The sequence below is a fragment of the Dendrobates tinctorius genome, unplaced genomic scaffold, assembly GCF_039654945.1.
Source record: "Dendrobates tinctorius isolate UK_male_01 unplaced genomic scaffold, ASM3965494v1 ptg000016l, whole genome shotgun sequence".
Classification (NCBI taxonomy): Eukaryota; Metazoa; Chordata; class Amphibia; order Anura; family Dendrobatidae; genus Dendrobates; species Dendrobates tinctorius.
The window spans coordinates 4,408,609-4,430,377 of NW_027361684.1; the positions used below are offsets into that span (position 1 = coordinate 4,408,609).

General features: G+C 47.8%; 1 protein-coding gene across 1 annotated transcript in view; it reads right to left on the reverse strand.

Annotated features, from left to right (window-relative positions):
* Positions 1 to 21,275, reverse strand: part of AKAP10 (A-kinase anchoring protein 10) — an 82,182-nt gene extending 60,907 nt beyond the window's left edge. Inside the window, exons 1-3 of the mRNA XM_073565280.1 lie at positions 20,997 to 21,275; positions 9,943 to 9,987; positions 8,364 to 8,552 (exon numbers count right to left, since the gene is read on the reverse strand). Of these exons, the coding sequence (XP_073421381.1) occupies positions 8,364 to 8,552; positions 9,943 to 9,987; positions 20,997 to 21,252 (490 nt within the window). The 5' untranslated portion in view covers positions 21,253 to 21,275. The remainder of the gene's footprint in view (positions 1 to 8,363; positions 8,553 to 9,942; positions 9,988 to 20,996) is intronic.
* Positions 21,276 to 21,769: the final 494 nt, after the last annotated feature.

Here is a 21,769-nt window from a genome sequence, read left to right on the forward strand (position 1 = left end):
CCTAGTGGTGTAAGTAGAGGAGTTATCATGAATTGTAATGTACTAAGGTAGAATAGGGAGGTAACAAAACCAATTGTTAATGTCTCGCTGCAGTGTGTATTATACATACACGACTGTCACGCGCCTACAGGCCTACACGGCTCTGCCACACGCCTACAGGCCTCCATGGCTCTGCTACAAGCCCATAGACACACACACAGCTCTGCTACATGCGCATATAGACACACATACATACTATACATTACCACATCTCGCAGTATGGAGGCTGCATGAATTGAGTATTTGCAGAACCTTCCACTTGATTAACGCAAGCAATTTCAAGTCATGTGATCAGTCACATGACCTGGAAGAAGGCCCTTCGGCTGCTCTGAACCGATCACATAGATGAGTGTACGGAGGGACGAGAGAAACAGAGCTTTGTGATCAGGAAGGACCCAGTGTCAGCATTCTCCTCCATCACAAGAAGCTGCCTCAGGACTATTTTTCTTGTTAAAATATGCGCCCTTTAGTCCAAAAAATAGGGCAAATACACATTTGTTTCCAAATGTAATTGTGCCACCAACTAATCCTCAGTTAGCCATTTATTTATGCTCAGATAGACAAGTTGATAAACTTAACAGTAGCTGAAAGGAAACGGCAAGAGCCCAAACAAAAATGCACGTGAGTACGTGACGTGACCCACGCTTTACTCTCAGCACTGTATGGCTATGATAGGGGTTTCCTGGTATTTCAAGAAAATTGGCCATGAGAAGGAAATGGTGTAAAATAACAAAGTAGGAAGTAAGCCATGATCACCAATGTGATCACCCGCTATGGCGGGCCCTGACCGTCACTGCTTATTCTTTGCCGTGATGAGACGTCCACCTGACTGCTACTAGTGACTTGCAGCAGTGATGACACGAACATGGATAGCATCTAATTATTGAAGGAGGTATGCAGAACTGGCCAGGCCCACCAGAGTGGCAAAAGGAAATTAAAAACTGTTAATTTGGTCTACTTTAGTCTTTTTCCTCCTAAAATGGACTGTCAGCACAGAATGACTGTTCATAACAAGTACAGGCGCTTGGTGCACCTTTGATGAGGCCCAATATTTAGGTGTACCTTCCAACCTACTTATTTTGCCATCTATCTCTCCCCTTCTCAAGCCCTATCAAGTCAGAGATGTCAATAAAAGAGAGGGAGATGGAGATAGATGGAAAAACAAAATAGGTGGGAAGGTGCACTGAACTGCTTGGCCACGCTAAAGGTCCATCGAGCGCATGTACTTGGTTTGAGCATTCAATATGCGCCGACACCCTGTGTAAGATACATGTCGCCTGTGATATAATTCACACTGCACCCATTCTTGTGACATGTCTGGACAGCTGCAGTCTGAAAACAGAGATCGAGACATATCTCAACTGTCAGAGGAGCTGCTGTCATAAGCACAAATACCTATTTCAGCAGAGGAGCAACACTGATGTGATATGGAAGTCTTTTCACAATGACTGTCCACTGGAGTTGGAGAAACCCTCTCCTTCCCTGTTATGCTCAGTCAGTGAAAGAGGGATTTTTGTGATAAACTCACCGTAAAATCCTTTTCTCCGAGACGCTCATTGGGGAACACAGATACTGTGGTGTATGCTTCTGCCACTTGGAGGCTTACACTAAGTGAAAAAAGAGGTTAGCTCCACCTCCGCCATATACACCCTCGCCCCTATTGCAGGCGGAAATCAGTTTGATGCCAAAGCAGTAGGAGGACAATAAAATCAGCCTTAATACAGGTACAACATGTCCAGAAAAAAGACCACCCTTATATCACATAAATAAATGCGTATTAAACAAAACTGAAGCCACCTTGGCTAATAGGGTGGGTGCTGTGTCCCTCAATGAGCGTCTCGGAGAAAAGTATTTTACGGTGAGTTTATCACAAAAATCCCCGTTTCTCCTTCGCCTCATGGGGGACACAGATACTGTGGGACGTCCTAAAGCAGTCCCTGGGTGAGATTGACTCACCGATCCAAGCTACATGCACCTCTTGTTTAAAGGTGCGCCACCGCTGCTTGGGGAATCCTTCTACCCAGGCTCGCATCTGCTGAGGCCTGAGTATGGATATTATAATGTTTGGCAAAAGTGTGCAGGCTGGACCAGGTAGCTGCCTTGCAAACCTGTTCCGTTGAAGCCTGGTGCCGACTGCCCGAGTAGAGTGCGCTTTGATCTCTGCTGGAATCGACGCGTCTCTAATGTGATAGGACTCCTGAAAAGTCAAACAAATCCATCTGATTATGGTCGATTTTGAGGCAGCGAGTCCCTTCCTGCGCCCTTCGGGGAAAACGAACAGCATGTCAGTCTGACGAAAGGGAGCTGTCCTTGACACGTACCTTCGGAGGGCTCTTACCAGGTCTAACGTGTGAAGAGCTTTTTCCACACGGTGCACCGGTGCTGGACAGAATGAAGGCAAGACTACATCCTCATTAATGTGAAATGAGGACACGACTTTCAGCAGAAAAGGAGGGGCTGGTCTGAGCACTACCTTATCCTTATGGAAAATGAGGAACGGAGCTCAGCAGGATAGGGCTGCCAGTTCTGAAACCCACCTGATAGAAGTTATGGCCAATAGGAACACCACTTTCCAGGAAAGGTACCTCAAAGAGACATCCTGAAGTGGTTCAAATGGAGCTTCCTGCAGAACTCTTAGGACCAGGTTAAGGTCCCAGGCGTCCATAGGTGCCTTATAGGGAGGTACCAAGTGGGAGACTCCCTGGATGAAAGTCTTCACCTGCAAATTGGTAGCAATTCTGCGCTGGAACAGAATGGATAAGGCCGATTTTTGTCTCCTGAGGGAACTTACAGCAAAGCCTGAGTCTAGGCCCGACTGGAGAAAGGCCACAATGTTGGGAATCGAGAATCTCAGTGGAGAAGTACCCCGGCCTCGACACCAAGCAAAAAATACCTTCCAGGTGTGGTGGTAAATTCGTGCTGAAGCCGGCTTCCAGGCGCTAACCATTGTAGCGACCACCTTGCTCCCAAACCCTGCCTGGGTTAGAATCCAAGATTCAACGGCCATGTCGTCAAACACAGGGCCCCTGAGTTCAGGTGGCAAATCGGCCCTTGGGAAAGTCAATCTGGGCGCTCTGGCAGACGTCAAGGAACGTCGGCGAGCAGCTGCATTAGATCTGCGTACCACGCTCGACTGGGCCAATCTGGGGCAAGCAGAATTGCAGGAACCCCTTTCGTCTTGATCTTTTTGATGACTCTCAGAAGTAGTGGCAGCGGGGGAAATAGATATGGGAGGCAAAACTGGTTTCATGGCAGAACCAACGCATCCACAGCGATTGCCTGCGGGTCCCTGGCCCGAGCGACATATGTGGGCAACTTGGCCTTCACTCTGGAAGCCATCAGGTCCACATCCGGAGTTCCCCACAGTTGACAAATCTGCTGGAAGACCTCGGGATGTAGTGACCACTCTCCGGACGCAAGACCCTGCCGGCTGAGAAAGTCTGCCGCCCAGTTTTCCACGCCCGGGATGTGGACTGCCGAAATCACCGAGTGGTTTGCTTCGGCCCGCTGAAGAACGTGCCCCACCTCGCGCATGGTTGCTCTGCTGCGAGTGCCTCCTTGATGATTTATGTAGGCCACTGCCGTGGCGTTGTCCGATTGAATCCGGACGGGGCGGCCTGCTAAGAAGTGATGAAACTGTTGCAGAGCCAGCCGGATTGCTCGTATCTCCAACAAGTTGATCGGGAGGCGGGCCTCCTGCGGAGACCACCGCCCCTGGGTCATGTGGTGGCGAAACACCGCTCCCCAGTCGAGGAGACTGGCGTCGGTTGTCATCACCAACCAATGGTCTTGGGGAAAGGGTTTCCCCTGGGCCAGAGAGGAACTGGTTATCCACCACCCGAGCGACTGCCTGACTTGAGAGGACAGTCGGCACCGCCGATCGAGCATGAAAAGATTCTTGTCCCAGGCTGACAAGAGGGCATGCTGCTGGGGCGAAGGTGGAACTGGGCGACAGGTATCGCTTCCATTGCTGCCACCATTTTCCCTAGAATCCTCTTCCCGGATCGAATGGTATGAGGGACTGGTTGGTGAAGTGTCCGGACTCCCTGCCGGAGAGCTAGCGCCTTTACCTGAGGGAGAATTACCAACCCTCAGCAAGGGTCGAAGATCATTCCTAGGAAGGAGATCCTCTGAGCTGGCACAAGGGATGACTTCTTTGCATTGCCAACCATCCTAAGCGGGCAAGAGTGATGTTGACCTTTTCCTCGCATGCCTGTATTGACGGGCCCTTGACCAAGAGGTCGTCCAGATAAGGCAAGACGACTATGCCTCGAGAATGCAGTATGGCCATGACAACTGCCATAACCTTTGTGAACACTCTGGGAGCCGTGGCTAGCCCGAAGGGTAGCGCTACGAACTGAAAATGTTGACCATTGATGGCGAAACGTAGAAACCTTTGATGAGGAGGAAAAATGCAGATATGCGTCCTGGATGTCGATCGAGGCCAAGTATTCTCCCTGCTCCATGGCCGATATGACTGAACGGAGAGACTCCATCCAGAAATGTCTGATCCTGATGAATTTGTTCAGAAGCTTCAAATCCAAAACAGGTCTGACAGACCCGTCCTTTTTGGGAACCGCAAACAGGTTGGAATAGAGGCCAGGAGCCCTTTCGGGCTCTGGCACGGGAACAACGACCCCGTTGTGCTGGAGCGACTCGATAGCTCCTAACTGAGCCCTTGCCTGGGTATCCAACCTGGGAAGATGAGAAAGAAAAAAACGTTTTGTAGGGTATCTGACAAATACTATTTTGTAACCTGAGGCTACCACCTCCTTTACCCATGCGTCGCGTGCGGCACTGAACCAAACGTGGCGAAACCAGAGTAGTCGGCCGCCCACCTTGCTGGTGTCGTCTGGCAAACGCCTCGAGTCATTTGGCTGACGATCTTTGGGATCTGGATCCCCTCGATCTGGGCTGTTGAGTCCGCATTCTCCTCAGTGGGTTGGTTCTATATGAAACCTGTCGCTCCCTATCCTGGTTGGGGTGGCCTGAAGCTGCGGAATTGGCCGCTGTGGTCCACCCGGGGTTGCAAAAGGCCCGAAAACGTGCCTGAAAAGGGTGGCGAAAAGGCGGCTTGACCTTTTGTTGAGGGAGAAAACCGCTCTTTACTCCTGTGGAGTCGGAGATAAGTTGATCTAACTTCTCCCCAAATAGACGGCCGCACTGCAGGGAAGTCAAGGACTTCTTGGAAGAATCGGCCCGCCATGTCCTTAACCACAGAGCTCTTCTGATAGAAATTGCATTAGCGGCAGCAAGTGCCGAGCAATTGGCCGCATCCAAAGACGCATTGATTACGTAGTCTCCGGCCATCGCCATCTGACTCGCGATCTCCGATATCTCTGCAGGTAGATCTTGCTCCTGCGCGACCTTGTTTAATGATTCAGACCATGAGATCATGGCCTTGGCTACTCAAGTTGCTGCGAACGAGGGAGAGTGCTGACCCTGACGCTTCATATACTGAGCGAGCTAAGCTCTCTATGAGGCGATCTGTGGGATCATTAATAGAAGAACCACAAGGTACGGATAAGCGTTTTAGTGGCTAGGCGCGAAAACGGTGGATCCACCATCGGAGATTCCGTGCATTTTTTACGGATGTCCGGGGCAAATGGATACCTTGCTTCGAGTGCCTTTTGACCCGAGAAACGCCTGTCTCGTCGTTCCCCGTGTCGCTTCCCCATGTCCTCAAACTCAGGGTGAGAGGAAAAAACTCTGTGCGGCCGCTTCACTCGCTTAAACGCCACCTTATGCCCCGTAGCCGCTGCAGGATCATCCTCAATCCCCAAGGTCTATGAGGCTGTCCACTGTTTCACGTGACCCTGGAACATCCGGGTCAAGGGGCTCGTCTATCTGAGGACTGCTCGTTATCAACCACTGGTGATGGGGAGTGAGAAGCAGAACTTACGGATGCCAAAGCACCGGATGGACAGGGCGACACCGCGTGGATTCTTTTCCCCTGGGTCTGCCTGACATGAGAGCGGCCCCTGCAGGCCGAAGGCTCTAGTGAGGTGGAGGTTCCCTCTAAGGCCGGCGAGCCACTGTCCCTGCCCCTATCTGGGGACTGAAGGGACTCGATTGCCCTCGTAAGCGACGCCATGTACTGTGACAGTGATAAGGGCCCACTCCGGGGGGTTCGGCACATTGGTCGCGGTCACAGGGGAGGGCTCCTGGGCGTGTTCGGACTCGCATATTCGCTTGCTCTGCGCCCGCGGAAAAGCAGCCCGACAAGAGATGCATGCAGCGTAATAAAACGTGTGCGTCTTTGTTTTCTCGGACATGCTGTATCTGACCGGACTGCTGGGGAGGGAGGGAGGAGGTAGCACCTCGTTCTTTTCCCGTAGCGTGGCCTCTCGGGCAGCACTTACCCCAGTCCTGTGCCCCCACGAGTTCTGGACGTCTTTCTCATCCAAAAATGCACGCCACAGCTGTGGGGCGGGCCGCAGCGGCCTGGCCGCGCTCCGAAGCCAAAGGCTAAATTTTCTCTCACCGCCGCTCAGGCCCGAGAGGCGGGCCGCCAGAAGTGACACGTGGGCCGGAAGCCGGGACTTCCGGCCGCGGCCTAGCTCCAGCTAAAGCCGCGGCCTCAAATGAACGCCTTCCCGCGACGGGGGGGGGGCACATTTCCACGGCGCTGAAATTGGCGCTACTCACTGCCAGGGGGTGCTGCTGTTGCTGGCCACCGGGGGGTCTTGAAACCTTGAAAAATAGGACGGTGCAGACACCCTAACTCCGTCTAACCCCTTCAGGGGGTGAGAAGAGGGACCGTCAGCCACCTTGCAGCACCACAGTCTAAGCATTGGTGGAGCAGTGGGGGCGCACGGACTAGTCTTGTGCCTCTGTACAGCCCATGGTTTCAATACCTAGGGGTGGTCAGGGCTAAGTCCAGCATTGTGTCCCACGTCGCGGGAGAGGATACGTGGAGGCGACATTCGCACGTGCTCGCCCGTTGTTGGTTTGGGGAAATCGGACCCTTTCAATAGGATCCGTTGCCCCTGTCTAATCTTCATGGGAAAAAAGCAAAAAAAAAGTTTGGAGAAAAAGACCAGATGTGTGCCTCCATGGACACTAAGCAAAAAACTGATTTCCGTCCGCAATAGGGGCGAGGGTGTATACGGCGGCGGAGCTAACCTCTTTTTTTCACTTAGTGTCAGCCTCCAAGCGGCAGAAGCATACACCCCACAGTATCTGTGTCCCCCAATGAGGCGAAGGAGAAAAGATTTATTTCATCTCACATCAGCGCTGCTCCTCGGCTGAGAGGGGTACAAGTGCTTATGACGGCAGCTCCTCTGTCAGTTGAGATTCGCCTCGAGCTCTGTTTCGTCAGTGTGCAGCCGTCCTTACATTCCAAAAACAGCTGCACCTTGAATTATATCAAAAGTGCCATGTTTATCATATTCTTAGTGAAACCCTTGTAAAAGGAAAACTATTTCATGGGTTTTTACCTAGATTGTAAGTTATCCGCTATATACTGGATAGGAGATAATTTACAGATTGCAATGACTCTGAATGCTGTGACCACCAACAATCCCGAAAATGAAGCCAAAGGGGAATATTTCCAACTGTGCATCATTCATTTTCTAGGTGACTGCTGGATATATAGGTCGACTGCTTTAACCCAGGTATAAGACAAATAGCAATGAGTAAATTATTCCATAACCTATGGATAAGGGATAACTTAAAAACTTGGCTCAGTTTAGTAATGGAAAAGCCCATTAAAGTGGCCATACACATTAGGCAAGTGTCATTTCAACCAATTTAGGTGAGGCAGAATGACTAATATGTTATGGGAGAGATTTGTCCCTCCCCACCCCACAAATAGCAAATTGTTTGGTCAAGAAAGGGTCAAGCATGTTCATGTTGGACTTTTACATGCTTGATCCTTTGTTGAGGCAGCAGCTTATTCCCTGCGCTTCACCAAGAGTACATGCATGCTCAGCCAAACTAAGGCTAGGTTCACATTGCGTTAGAGCAGTCCGTTCAACTCATGCGGTAAACGGACTGCGCTAACGCTACTCCTTTTTTGATCGTGTTATGCGATCGTGCTAGCGCAGATGCTCCATCTGCGCTAGCAGTGACGGACCCTCGAACTCTGCAGACCGCGTCCGAGGGTCCATCACAGCATGATGGCACATCGCTAACGCATGCCGATTATGACATGCGTTAGAGATGCACTACGTTTTGGCAGTCTATGGGTGCGTTAATGGATGCGTTACATCGCGTTAATGCCGCTTTGTAACACAATCCGTTAAACGTACTGCCATAACGCAATATGAACCACCCCTAAGAGACATGTGCATTGAGAAGGTCAAATGAAATCTGCTTCTTACCAAGATCTCCAAAATGTGTGGCTTCCATGTGAGTTGGCTGCTTTTTAAGTGCAGCAGTCCGACTACTTGAGTACGAGTCCATATTGGCCGATATGGCATTGATAGCCACATGGCTTGGTCCAGCAGCCTCCAGCAAAGCATTATTTTTTGGACTTCTTGATGGGGAATGTACTGGTGTGGCTTTAATTTCTAAAGAGAAACAAAAATGTTAATCAGTTTTATAAAAAGTTACAGAACTCTGACATAAAAAAAAAATATATATATTTTTATTCTGCCTGATCAAAATGACAATGCCATTATATTCGTGGGTAGTAAAGAGAAAAAAATTCTGCAAGAAACGCAATCAGGAAGTTCCACCAATTCCACTTTAAAAGATACATTATAAAGTAAATGCTGATTTTTTTGTGAAGTTTGCAACCAAGAGATAACAGGTATAATTAAGTGCAATAGTATCATGACGTTGTGCTTGGTACAGGAGCTAGCTTGCGTCAGACGGTATAGTATTATGCCTATTTTATTATGCTTATATTATGCTTTCTAATATATCGCAAATATATTCTACAGTGTTTTACATGCAATTGGGCAAATTTACCAAGTGTCACATTTACACAATGAAAACTTAGATGAGCAATTCAATCTGCAGGATCCTGGTCCAGTATTCACATCGGTGTTCCATGGCCACCAGACGGGGCCCATGTGAACCACCTACTGCCTGCCCGAATCCCTGGAGCCTTTTTCTGATTTGTAGCCCTGATATGTGTTTGTCATGTATCATGGTGTGCCAATACCCAAATGGCACGCCGGGGATTCCAGCACATTAGAGTTGGTTCGCTAGGCTCACGTCTGGTGGCGATGGACTACTGAACTGACCGAAGGACCAATGGTCCTGTGAGTTGATCTGATAATTTCTACTTGAGAATCTTAAAGGAAATCTGAATCAATGCAAAGGGTGAAACTATGAATCCAGTGATGTGCCATGTAATAGACTGTGTTGCTGCAATACAATCAGTGTTTTATCAGCAGGAGATTATCACTACAGGTCTAGGTGTCTCATGCCTCCTAGTCAACTGCTCTATGTAACCTCGCCCCCACCACTGTGGCAGTTTCTGTGTACACAATTGGTCGTGTGGGTGGGATTATACAGGGCTTAGCATCCAGAACACCACTAGATCTGCAACAAAGAAAATGGGAATTTTATTAAACATGACAACAAACAGCCTATTAAGTGACACATTGCTGACATCAGGGCCTCGGGACCTACATCATGATGCTCTCAGATTACATAGCAAAAACCTGTTGACAGATTCCCTTTACTAAGCACCAGGTATTTCAATGTAGGTTATAATACTTAACAAATATGGCATATTTTTAGACCGTGTAGACTAGCAAGTCTTTTAGAGTGAAAAACAAGACTAAAGTAAACCTATATGAAAAAGGGAAGAACAGATGTTGCCCTTGGTCAGGTTTGAACTCAGGAAAGAAACAGTGCTAACCACTGAGCCATGCTGCAGAGGAGAGGCCATACTTTCAGCTTTTTATTACCCTCCTAAACAATAATAAAATAATTAAACAGAATTACCTCTAAATATTTTCACATCTGGCTTGTCTTGATCTTTACCTTTCACTGTGAGGGAGAAAAAAAAAAGTTAAAAACATCAAGTCCGAATCCCCCATTAGTGGGGTCAGGGAGTAGAGGAGCTTTCCTGGCCACTCCACAGGTAGGCTTTGCTTTGGAAACATTGCAGGTCAGTGGCGAGACCCACAGTAGCCTTCCTTGTCTTCAGGTTGGGTCTACTCGCTGACATTACTGCTGGATTTTGCCTGCTATTGTATTTTAGTGTGGATTTCACCAAAGAAAGTATGCAGGCAAAATCTCCAGCTTTTTCATCCCCTGAAGACTTATGGCCCCGATACACATTAGATAGCTGTTAGTTGAAAGATGGTTCGGTCCCCTGCATAGAGGAGTCAGAGGAGATGTGTGGTGAGGGTCCCGTGGGGTAGGGGACCCCCCCCCACCCCAAATGGTACTCCAGGAAACACTGCAAAAAGCATCTAGCGGCTCAGTTTGCCATTTGGGTGTCTTGGTTGGGGAGCACTGTATTATAGCATCAGTAACATCCATTACATGGAGTCCAGAAGTTACAGTCCCCAACGATTCCCCTCAGTCTGTGCAGTGTCTTCCAGCTGTACGATCTCACATGATGCCGGACCACAACTAATCTGTTAGCAACTAGAGGCAAGAACAAAGGGGTCTGTGTTTCACCCTCTTAATAATAACATACAGTCTTCTCTAAATGCGCCTTTTCTTCTCTCCCGCGAGAGGTCTCCGGACACATGGCTGTGCCAAGCGTAGCCATCAGGTAACAGAAGATAGACTGACCAAGTCAGTCTAAGAAAACAAATTCACCTCCGACAGGTCGTGTCACCAGATAAAAAGTGGCCAGCTTTTCCTCATATTTTATTATCGCTGATCCTAAGTATTCCATCTTTTATAAATGCAGCATACAGTTCCAGAAAAATGGGCTGTTCTATTTAGTGCTAAATTTTGTGATCTTTACCAAGGTCCTCTGGGGAATGTCCTTAGGCTCCTCTGAATTATAACTAACCCTGTGAGCCACACCCCTTTGGAAAAGACCATAAAAACTGACACCAAGTAAAAACACTCAAATGTCTGGAAACGTACAGTGGATTTAAAAACAAACTCAGGAGCAGTGCGAATAAAATAAGAGCAAATACTGCCCACTTTTGACCTGGTGATGGAATAAAATAAAACAGATGTCAGGTTTTGCAGAAAACTAGTAGGAAAGGCAGCTACATAAAAAGCATAAGGAGGTATGATCAGACCACCGCTGTCAACTATTAGACATCCGCACAATCTCCACACTGTAGTGTCGGCAACAAGGAACTTTTTGAGATCTGAACTAAACTGATGCACATGGTCGCCTCTCCGCTGGGCACATGATCGCCTCTCCGCTGGGCACATGGTCGCCTCTCCGCTGGGCACATGGTCGCCTCTCCGCTGGGCACATGGTCGCCTCTCCGCTGGAGGCTTCACTTACCAAGAGACGGCCATCTCAGCCGACATCGTTTTAGCTCAATAGTGCCCGTTAGCAGCTTATGATGTTGAAATCGTCTAAAGACACTGCGTCATGATTTTAGCTTTTAATGGAGAAGATGTGCACAGAACCAGATACCAAACAGGGAACAGTAAAGTTCTATATTGAGTTACATTGCATTGGCCTCAGCTAATAGTCCTGGAGAGATGACTTTGTCCCTCCAGAGTCTGGGTACGGTGCTGAACCCGACAACATGCACAACATTAGTATTAGTATGTCATCTACTGTAACTGCTACCACCTGCCCCAATTTCAGTCTATAGTCGGATTCTCTTAAAGGTATATTTGGCTCACTGGAAAACATAATGATGAGCAAACGTGCTCGAATACCGTATCAGTGGTGTTATCAGGGCATCTTGGGCGTGCTCGGGTACTATGTTCGAGTGTCCACGGCTGCATGTTTTAAGGCTGTTCGACAGCCGCGACACATGCGAGGACTGTCTAACAAACAGGAAATCCCGGGATGTGTTGCGGCTGTCCAACATGCAGCCGCAGGGACTCGAATATATTATCAACGCAAGCTGGATAACAAGTTATCATGGCATGTACGCTCATCACTAACAGAAGGGATATGAATATGTAAATGATATTCCCATGTGTCTTGGTAAAAAAATTTACATAGGATGAAAAAAGACCTAGGTCCATCAAGTTCAACCTTTCTCCAACAATTATAAATTCTGTCAGAAAATTATCTATTTAAAGGGAACCTGTCACCAGTTTTGTGAAATAGCAGCTGAAAATATCACCTTATTCAGCGTCTGCACTGCATTCCCTAAATCCTTTTATAATCCCTGACTCCCCTTGTATACTCCCAAAAACATTATTAAATTTCTCCCGCGCTGTATGGTAATCTTCTCAGTCCGGTCCGCTGGGCGTGGTTTCGGGCTTCTGCATCCCTCCTAGAGGCTTCTGCTCGCCGTCCTCCTGACATGGTTAACGATCCACATCGCCAAGCGATATCTCGCGCCTGCTCAGATATATTGCATTTTGCGCCTGTGCAGTATTCGTTGCCCAACTGCAGGCAAAGCCGAAAAACATTTCCAATACTTGAGCTAGAAGTACGTGTGTCGACGCATGACAATTCTGTTTTTTTGGTTTTGCCCGCAGTTGAGCAAAGCATAATGTGCAGGCACAAAACGCAATATTTCTGAGCAGGCGCGAAATGTCGCACGGCGCAAGAGAAGTTATCCATGAATCGGACGGCGAGCAACAGCCGATGGGAGGGATGCAAAGGCCCGAAACCACGAGATTACCATACAGCGCGGGAGAGAGAAATTAAAAAGATTTTTCAGGAGTATACAAGGGGGGTCAGGGGGTTATATAAGGATTTAGGGAATGCATAGCTGACGCTGAATGGGGTGATATTTTTAGCTGCTATGTCACAAAACTCGTGACAGGTTCCCTTTAAGGACAATCTCGTAGAAAAGGGGCAATTACATAAAATGTAAGAAAATAGAGTACATATAGTTTATTCAACTCGTGAAAATCAGTAAAAAGGCCATGGAGTTGAAAATTTGCAGAACAAAAATCTGGAGACTCAAAGTTCAGCTGACCGCCGCCTAACGCAGCTGACCGCCGCCTAACGCAGCTGACCGCCGCCTAAGGGTATGTGCACACGTAGTTTTTTGGGTGTGCAGATTTTGGAGAGAAAACCACAGGTAAATCCGCAGGACAAAAGTCCTGCGGTTTTGCCTGCGGTTGTACACCTCATAATGGATAAGGTGTAAAACTGCAGCGTTTCTGCACCAAACAATTGACATGCTGCGGATTGTAAACCGCAGCAAAACCGCGCGGAAAAATCCGCAGCATGTGCACTGCATTTTTTAATTTCCATAGGAAATAAAGGTACTGTACAACGCAGCAGAATCCGCACCGTGTGCACATACCCTAATACATGGTCCTTGTTTTCACAGCTATAAAAAAGTACTGATAATAGGGAAATCAATATGTAGCTGTGAACAACAGGGGCGGCTAACACAAACACCAGGATTTCTCCAGCTGGTAAAGAAGAATCTGTTGTTCCAGGATGTCACTAGTACTACAGGACGTTACCATACTGCTGCGTCAGACCCTGAATATGGGCAAATCCTGATCATTACAAGTTGGCCGATGTTCACACTGAAGAGCTTGAAAGACGGCTTTTGGATACAAAACGGTGATTTGAATGGACCTCTGTTTTTCCAAAAGTTCAGAACTTTTTATGCAAAGAACATCTCTACTGAAATCAGCCAAATGTGCAGATTTTGGCAGAACTGTTCAGCAATGTAATGTGTGCTCTCTGGTGTATGGGAAATGTAAGGCTATGCGCACACGCTGCGGATTTGGCCTCTGCGGATCCGCAGCAGTTCTGCAGACAGTGTACAGTACCATGTAAGTGTATGGGATTTACAATCCACTGTGCACATGCTGCAGTTTTTTTCACTGCGGAAAAGCTGCAGTTTTGAATCTGCAGAAAGAACTGACATGCCAATTCTTTCTGCGGATTCCGCTGCGGTGTGCCACCTATTCCATTGTCCAGGGGTCAAACCCGCAGGCCAATCCGCAGGTAAAACCACAGGTCAATTTACCTGCAGTTTTACCTGCGGATCTGCAGAGGGCAATCCGCAGGTTAATCCGCAGCTTGTGCACATGGCCAAAGTGTTGGCTGCAGAGAATTGTTACATTACACACATTTAACTGCATAGGGTTTTGCACCGGCCAATTAGACCTAGACTCAAAAATCGAAATACGAAATTCACCACAAACCACTCTCTGTAGTATTGGCCTACTAAATAATTGATGAATGCTAAACAGAGGACGATTAAAGGGAATCTGTCACCAGGCTTCTGCTGGCCCATCTGACAGCAGTATAATGTAGGGGCAGATACCCCCAATTCCGGTGATGTGTCACTCCATTTGCTGCAGGTTTGTGTTTTATCTGCTGCTGATGTTTCAGTTCTCTGAATGCTGAGCTCTGTATAACCCTGCCCACAACTCTGATTGACAGATTTCTGTGTACACTGTGCATAGGCAGGAAGCTGCCAATCAGTGGTGGGGGTGGGGTTATACAGAACTCATGAATATGGAGGACTACCGGGCAGCAGATTTACTAGTCCTCTAGTGATAACATTACTGTTGAATCAGCAGGAGATTATTGAAACTACAGCAAACAGCCCAGTAAGTAACACATCTCTAGAATCGGGGCATCTGTCTACATTCTTCTGCTCTTAGATTAGGTGGGAAAACCTTTCAAAATTCCCTTTTAATATCGATCACATAAAGTACCGCAGCAGAGACATCTGTACAACCGCTCCTATGAGACGGAGAATTTTTAACCCAGTCAAACTGGAACGACTATGCTAAGAAAAGATTGCATTATCTGAGCTCAATTACTCCCATGCGGTCAGGGTGGGGCATCTTCCTCGTCACTGTAAGGGTTGATAACAGAGACTAAAGCTTGCCATACACATGATATAGCTGTCAGCCAAACGGCTCCATAGACCACTCTGCGTCCCCCCATACACAGGAGCACTAGGCTTGGACGAGAGTTCTTGGGACAAATTATCTACGAAATCTGATTCACGTAGACCCGGCCTGGGGGCTGAAGCAAACAGCAGTCTGGCAGCCGTCATTTTCCATCCATATTCCAAATTTGAGACTGTTAGGGCCCTAACTATCAAGTAATTTTCACCAGAATTCTGGTGGAAAACTGTTTGAAATGATGCAAAATATTTGTGCGATGCAAAATTGAGAAAACATTTTGCGACTTGGCGTTTTTTTGCCAGTCTTGGCCAGCTTCACCCACTGTTTGGAAAAGAGGTAGCCAAGGACATCCAACAAATTCTGTGTGATGTATGCCATAATATGGCATAAACTACTACAGAAATATAGGTCAGCTCCTGAATGATTGACATTTCGGACCAGCTGCACGGCTGACCTGCTGACCCAAAGTCCATGCTCTCTCGCAGCAAGCAGAGGTAGTGCTTTCCCTGCAGCATTGGAGGAGCACAGGGACACCGATGCCAGCCATCCGACCAGCTTCAGAGCAGCACTTGCAAACACTATACGAAAGAGCCCGCGGCTGATGTACATTTTCTGGCAGCCATTCACGAGATTAGAAATATGAACCCAAATACATTAAAAATCTGCACACCTCTTAAGGAATTTGATGCAACTTATTCCTGCCCTCCCCTTCATTAAGGCTGTTGTGCAAATCGCCAGTGTCAATCAACTGGGCCCTTTGCCTGGGTCATGAGAACCACAGTCAGACCTTTGTACACCTGGAACACGGTCATGTGAACTAGTCCAACGCCCACACATCAGAATTGCACATCCTCATCAAATCTGGGGGCAAAATATTACATGCAGAATTCACTCCTATGCACTGAAGGTGTGAAATCAATGATAACCTACAACCTTGACTGACCAATGAAAATACAAACATCAGTATGGCACCGTCTGCAACTACAGTGTCCTTTCAGTTTCCATCAATTTTACTTGGCAATCAAAGTACACGCTAGATTAAAGAGGTTGTCTGAACAAGAAAAATGGGTAAAAACAAGCAAATTTGTTGCTTACTTTTTATGACATATCCTCTCAGTTCCCAAGAAAAAAAGGCTTTTACATTCTGCAGTGCACTGCTCATTGCTTAGTTACCGGCCACCTCTGCAGTATATAAGAGTGACTGGTTTCTTAGGCAAAGGAGCACACTTCTTTCTATTCCTTTGGTATAAAAGTGCAGCTCTGAAGCTGGCAGAAACGGGCCAGCACCGCCTCCCCTGTGTACTGCTCCGCGGGCCAGCACCGCCTCCCCTGTGTACTGCTCCGCGGGCCAGCATCAGCTGCCCCATTATCCTGTGATGCTACTAATGTATAGCTTCCTCCATTTGCAGAACTGAAAAGCACAAGGTTCCGGCCAATGACTCAACCATGCAGCGGGACCGAACAGTCAATTGTTCAAGAGCCCACCGTCCCCTGACAAGCAGGAAACTGGAGGGGCTTGGGAGACATGTTTCTCAAGACTAATCTCTAGTAAACCCTTTTAAGTTTTCTCTAATAGTCAGTTCTCCAAGGAGAGTCTCAATAGTGGAGGAAAATAACCATGACCCTTTATTAGCCTGTGGCCAAAAAGGTTCGGCTGGCCATGTATGGCCCAAGCTCCATCCACAGTGATGATTTTGATGGCACTGCTGTCTGCACCCTTTGCAAAGCCATAATATCAAATTGTCTAAATAATTACGAATGGGAGAACAGAGGAATCAAATATCCCTTGGTGGCATCAGCAGAATACAAGAGCCACATATGGCTGCCGGGCACTGCTGATCACTATGGCTTCATTCCCACAATCAGGAAGAGCAGCATTTTGGATGCAGCTCACCTGCGCGGCGTCCAAAACGTTGCGTTCTACATTAGAAGCACAGTGTATGAGATTTATAGAAATCCCATGGCCACTGTGTGCTTTTAATTGAAGCTGAGTAAACTCACCTGCGGTGCAGGTTTACAAGCCGCAGCACATCCATTATCTGCAGAGGACACACTAGTCTACGCTGTATAGTCTTACCCACAGCCATTCACTACATGCAGTAATTCCGCATGGTTCACTGAACTGATTAGAAGGCAGCGAAAATATCCTGATCGTGGGGATATCGCCGAACACAAAGATGGCACTAACGTTAGAGGAATCTTTATAAGACTAATTGTATCTATTTTCCACCGGCTTACTGACAGAGGATCTTCTCACACTGCGAGGGCCTTGAGCGATGAAATATCTTCAGAGGGAGCATCTGAGAAAAGCATTCACAGCATAACAGCGCCCAGATTATCATCTGTCCACGTACAAACTGGTCGTAACTTCACCCATCTCCATATCTGGGTCAACAAGTGTGCATCCAATGTTACCAACCTGCACCACAATGGTGGCTCGAAACGTGTCCACTCCAGAGGGCAGTGATTTATCACCCACTCGACTAACCAGGTCAGAAGTATTGGCCCTTACACGAGCCAATATCCTGCCGGTGTAAACATACTGACAATCATCTGTCAGACAAGAACAATGCTGTCAGGTGATTGGATCGCTCGCACCTTTGTTATCGGCAGCATATCGCCCCGTGTAAACAGGAGATGTGCTGCCGAACATGACACTAAACAGAGACAGAACAATGGTATTATCAAACGTTCTGTCCTCATTTTCGCTCCTTGGCCTTTATACAAAGGGCAATGAATGACAAACAAGTAGAATATATGATTGCCAATTAATAGAAAGCTGAAATGGGTCCACATAAATGGCTCATTAGATTTTAGCAATTAAGCAAATTACCTCATGGCCCCAGACTACACCCAGGCATAATCTGGTAATGACAACATACCTATGTAAATAAATATTTACGGTAAGTCTTAAGTAAGTGAACCCAGAACCCTTGTAGCAGCAGCATCCAGAACTCCCTAATAACTTTTTATAAAGAGATATAAGATGAGATGATTGTAGGGGTGCTGACGATGGGAGGATGCACTCTGATTCACCAATTGGCATCAGATCATTTACATGTGGGCCATAATTACAACTGGGGTTCATTCTTGATAAGAAAAAAAGATTACCAGCAGTGATGAGTGAACGTGCTTGGATAAGGTGTTATCTGAGCATGCTCGGGTGCTAACCGAGTGTCTTCGGCGTGCTCGAATAATATGTTCGAGTCCCCGCAGCATCATGTCTCCTGGCTGTTCGACAGCCGCAACATATGCACACAAGGAACTCGAACATATTTTTCGAGCATGCTGAAAATACTGTTAGCACCCGAGCATGCTCAGATAACACCTTATCCTAGCACGTTCGCTCATCACTAGTGACCAACAATGGAAACTCCACAATTAAATTTCATATGCTCCAACCACCCTGCCCATTCACCCCTACATGTCTGACTGCAGCTGGGGAGCTAACCCAATACACAATGTATCTATATACAAGATATATAATAGCATTATCCGATGTTGTAGGTTCCCTATAAGGGGTATGTCTGCTACATAAATACTGAGGACTTATTTCTATTATTGGTCCATAATATCAGATTGGTGGGGTTCGACACCAAGGACCAACAGGATCGGCTGTTATCAGCCCTGCAAAGCTCCGTACACAGTGTACTGGTCATCACTCAGCTCATTCAATTTAATAGAGCCAGAAAATCCATTTAAAGGGATCCTTGGGTCATTCATAACACCCTTATCAATAAGAGATCAAACAGGTTCCACATGCCGATTCATCAGGTGCTAAAGTATTTTGGGCAGCCAGATGGGACAATTCGTTGTTTACGACGGTGTGACCCCTCCAATCTGTTCTAAACTCTCCATACATCTGTGACCTCGTCTCCCGGTACTTAGGCCTCTTTCACACTTCAGTTTTTTGTGTCAGTTAAAATCCGCCAAAAAGGCGGATCCGTGCCGAACGGATGCCACAGGATCCATTTTTTGACGGATCCGCAGAATGAAGAATTTTAAAGAAAGAGAGAGAGAGAGAGAGAAATTTTTTTGTGCGCCAGAAAGGATTTAAGGGTTAATTTTCTCGCTGACTTCCTTTCTCCGGGCATGCGCTATGGAAAATGCGGATCCATCAACTAAAAAAACTCTCTACCACAACATATCAGACTCTTGCCTACCATGGAAACCTTCAAAAAGAACCTGAAGACCCACCTCTTCCGACAATCCTACAACTTGCAGTAACCACCGATCCATCAAACCGCTGCACGACCAGCTCTACCCTCGCCTTCTGTATCCTCACCCTTCCCTTGTAGATTGTGAGCCCTCGCGGGCAGGGTCCTCTCTCCTCCTGTACCAGTCGTGACTTGTATTGTTTAAGATTACTGTACTTGTATTTATTATGTACACCCCCCCCCCTCATATGTAAAGCGCCAAGGAATGGCGCTGTAATAATAAATAATGTGTAGAGCCCGCTGCCAGGTGCTGCAGGTCAGCTCCAGTCTAAGAGTAGGCATTGATCTGCACTTCTTGGCAGTGGCCACTAGACAATGAACAGTTGTGCTGTTCTGTTGTGCAGAAATCCTGCTTTCCATTCTGCAGCACTTTTTGCGTAGGTGACCACACAAATAATCAATACCAATCTGCTCTAATTTGTGGTTTTTGTTTCTTTATTCATTTTTGGTGCAGATTTAAAGCATGTTTTTAATGGACTTTTAAGTGTAGACATACTGCGATTTTGTCCTCAAAAACAAAACTGAAATTTTATGTGTGTTTTTCTAAGCTCCCAATTGAAGCCTATAGCGAAAACCCTCACAGAATAAGAAAAAAAAAACCACACAATTCCACAACATCTTCAAATGTACAGTGGACGTACGTTGTCACAAGATCACATCCACTTTGCCCTGCTAAAAAGAGATTTTCCAAAAACCACAGCGTTTATGGAACATGGGAACACGGCCTAAACCCTCCTATGCCAGTGACACCTGAGAACCCCTTTAGTACTGTATGTAGCTTTGTGCCCCGGTTGTCAGCTGCCATGAAGGGGCATCACATAATGCCTGGGATAGATTACAACAGCGTCATGTAATCACACAGAGACTCCCTGGTATCACACCATGTAACGTGCCTGTGATGTGACAGATGTGGAAAGTGGCAGCGGAGGACGAGATCTATCACTAACATGCGCAGACACCTGAGAGCGGCCGGCTGCACTGCTGTCTACGGACCAAGGAAAGACGGACGGTTAGAGGCGTTTTCTGGGATTTTACAAGACACGACCAAGAGTAAACACTATATGACATATGGAAAAGATGAATTACTTACCAGGACTATGACATTGATGGCCCATCAATATCAGGGTGGAGGGGGTCTGACTGAGCCCCCCAATGATCAGCTACTAGCAGGTCTTAAAAGCACAAGTGTATGAAAGCAATGGCCGAACCTGGGTCATCCAGTTCAGCTCCCATTGAAGTGAATATGAGCCGAGCATCTGTGGGACCAGTGAACTCCTGAATTGTGGGGAGCCAGCTGTGAACCCCCAATAATCTGATAATGATGCCCATTCCTAAGGGCAGAGGATCCATATCGGAGTCCTGGACTGGTCATGTGAACGACGGCTTACACCAGGTCAGCTCTGGTCATCCAGGACCGTCCTCTGCCTGCAGCCGCTGATGGACTAAAGGCTACGCCCGCGTAACGATCGCCCAGCTATCTCATGCCCACCCCCAGGTAAGCGCTGCCCACCAGCCTGTGACATCTCACCACAATAGGGACGTGTGACTGACAGGACATGGCTGCCGCCTGTGTGAGGCACATGATCCCCAGATTCCCATAGGTTACAAAACCTAGCGTGAAAGTTTTGGGGTCACAGTCCTATGTGCATCGCCATGACATCCGGATACCTGGGGGCTCAGCTGTCACCAATTTAAAGGGGCGGCTCAGATTTAACTATGATTGAGAAACCATACAGGTGCACTGGCCCTTTAAGAGTCTCCGCCGGTGGCCCCCAGTGATGACACCCCACCGGGAGCCAGCCCTCTCCCGTACACCGGGCTGTCAGCCGCAGCTCTTACCTTTCCTGCGGAAGAAGGACATGGCGCCGCCGGCTCGCTGGACGTGCCCGCTTCCCTCAGCGCATAGTGGGGCGCCCCGGCTCCCCTCACCCAGCACACGGGACGCCGGGGACGCCGCTGCCGGAGCTCTGCGGTTACTAGGAGCCCCTCTCCCCGCAGTCTTAGCATGAATGACACTTCCTCCTCCTTCCTCCGGCCGCAGCTCCAGCCCCCGCCATATTGTCAACAGCACAGACTTCCGGGGACCGCGGGGCATGCTGGGTAATCACCCCGGCCCGGCGACTCCCGGGCGGCCATATTTACTAAGGGCACTGTGGAATGCTGGGAGTTGTAGTTTCTGGTTAAATCCTTTGCTAGGCTTTCTACCCATACATATAGTCACAGACTGGCTGGCAAGACTTAGCACATAGTAAAGCACCATCAATAGCAGCTTCTTGTGGCATCTAGAAATGGCAGAAGTAACTGAGCTGCAGATCTAGACAGCTGGTGTTGTCATCTTTCCTCTAAGGCCTGATTCACACAGTGCACTGGCCGATCGAGGGTCTCTTGTGCCGATCTTGATGTCTATGAATGTGTAAAGCTCGGGTCAGGAGTCCTGTGGTTGGACTGTGATGGAGACCAACAACCCGGACGAAGCCGGCCCTTGGATTAGTCGCCCTTAGCGACTAATATGGCAGCCGATAAGTGTCGCTTCCCTTCTACTGACCCCCACAACCCCTTATTTCTCTTCTGCCACCCAAGCAGGGGTGAACCTTCATAACCAAAATATCCCC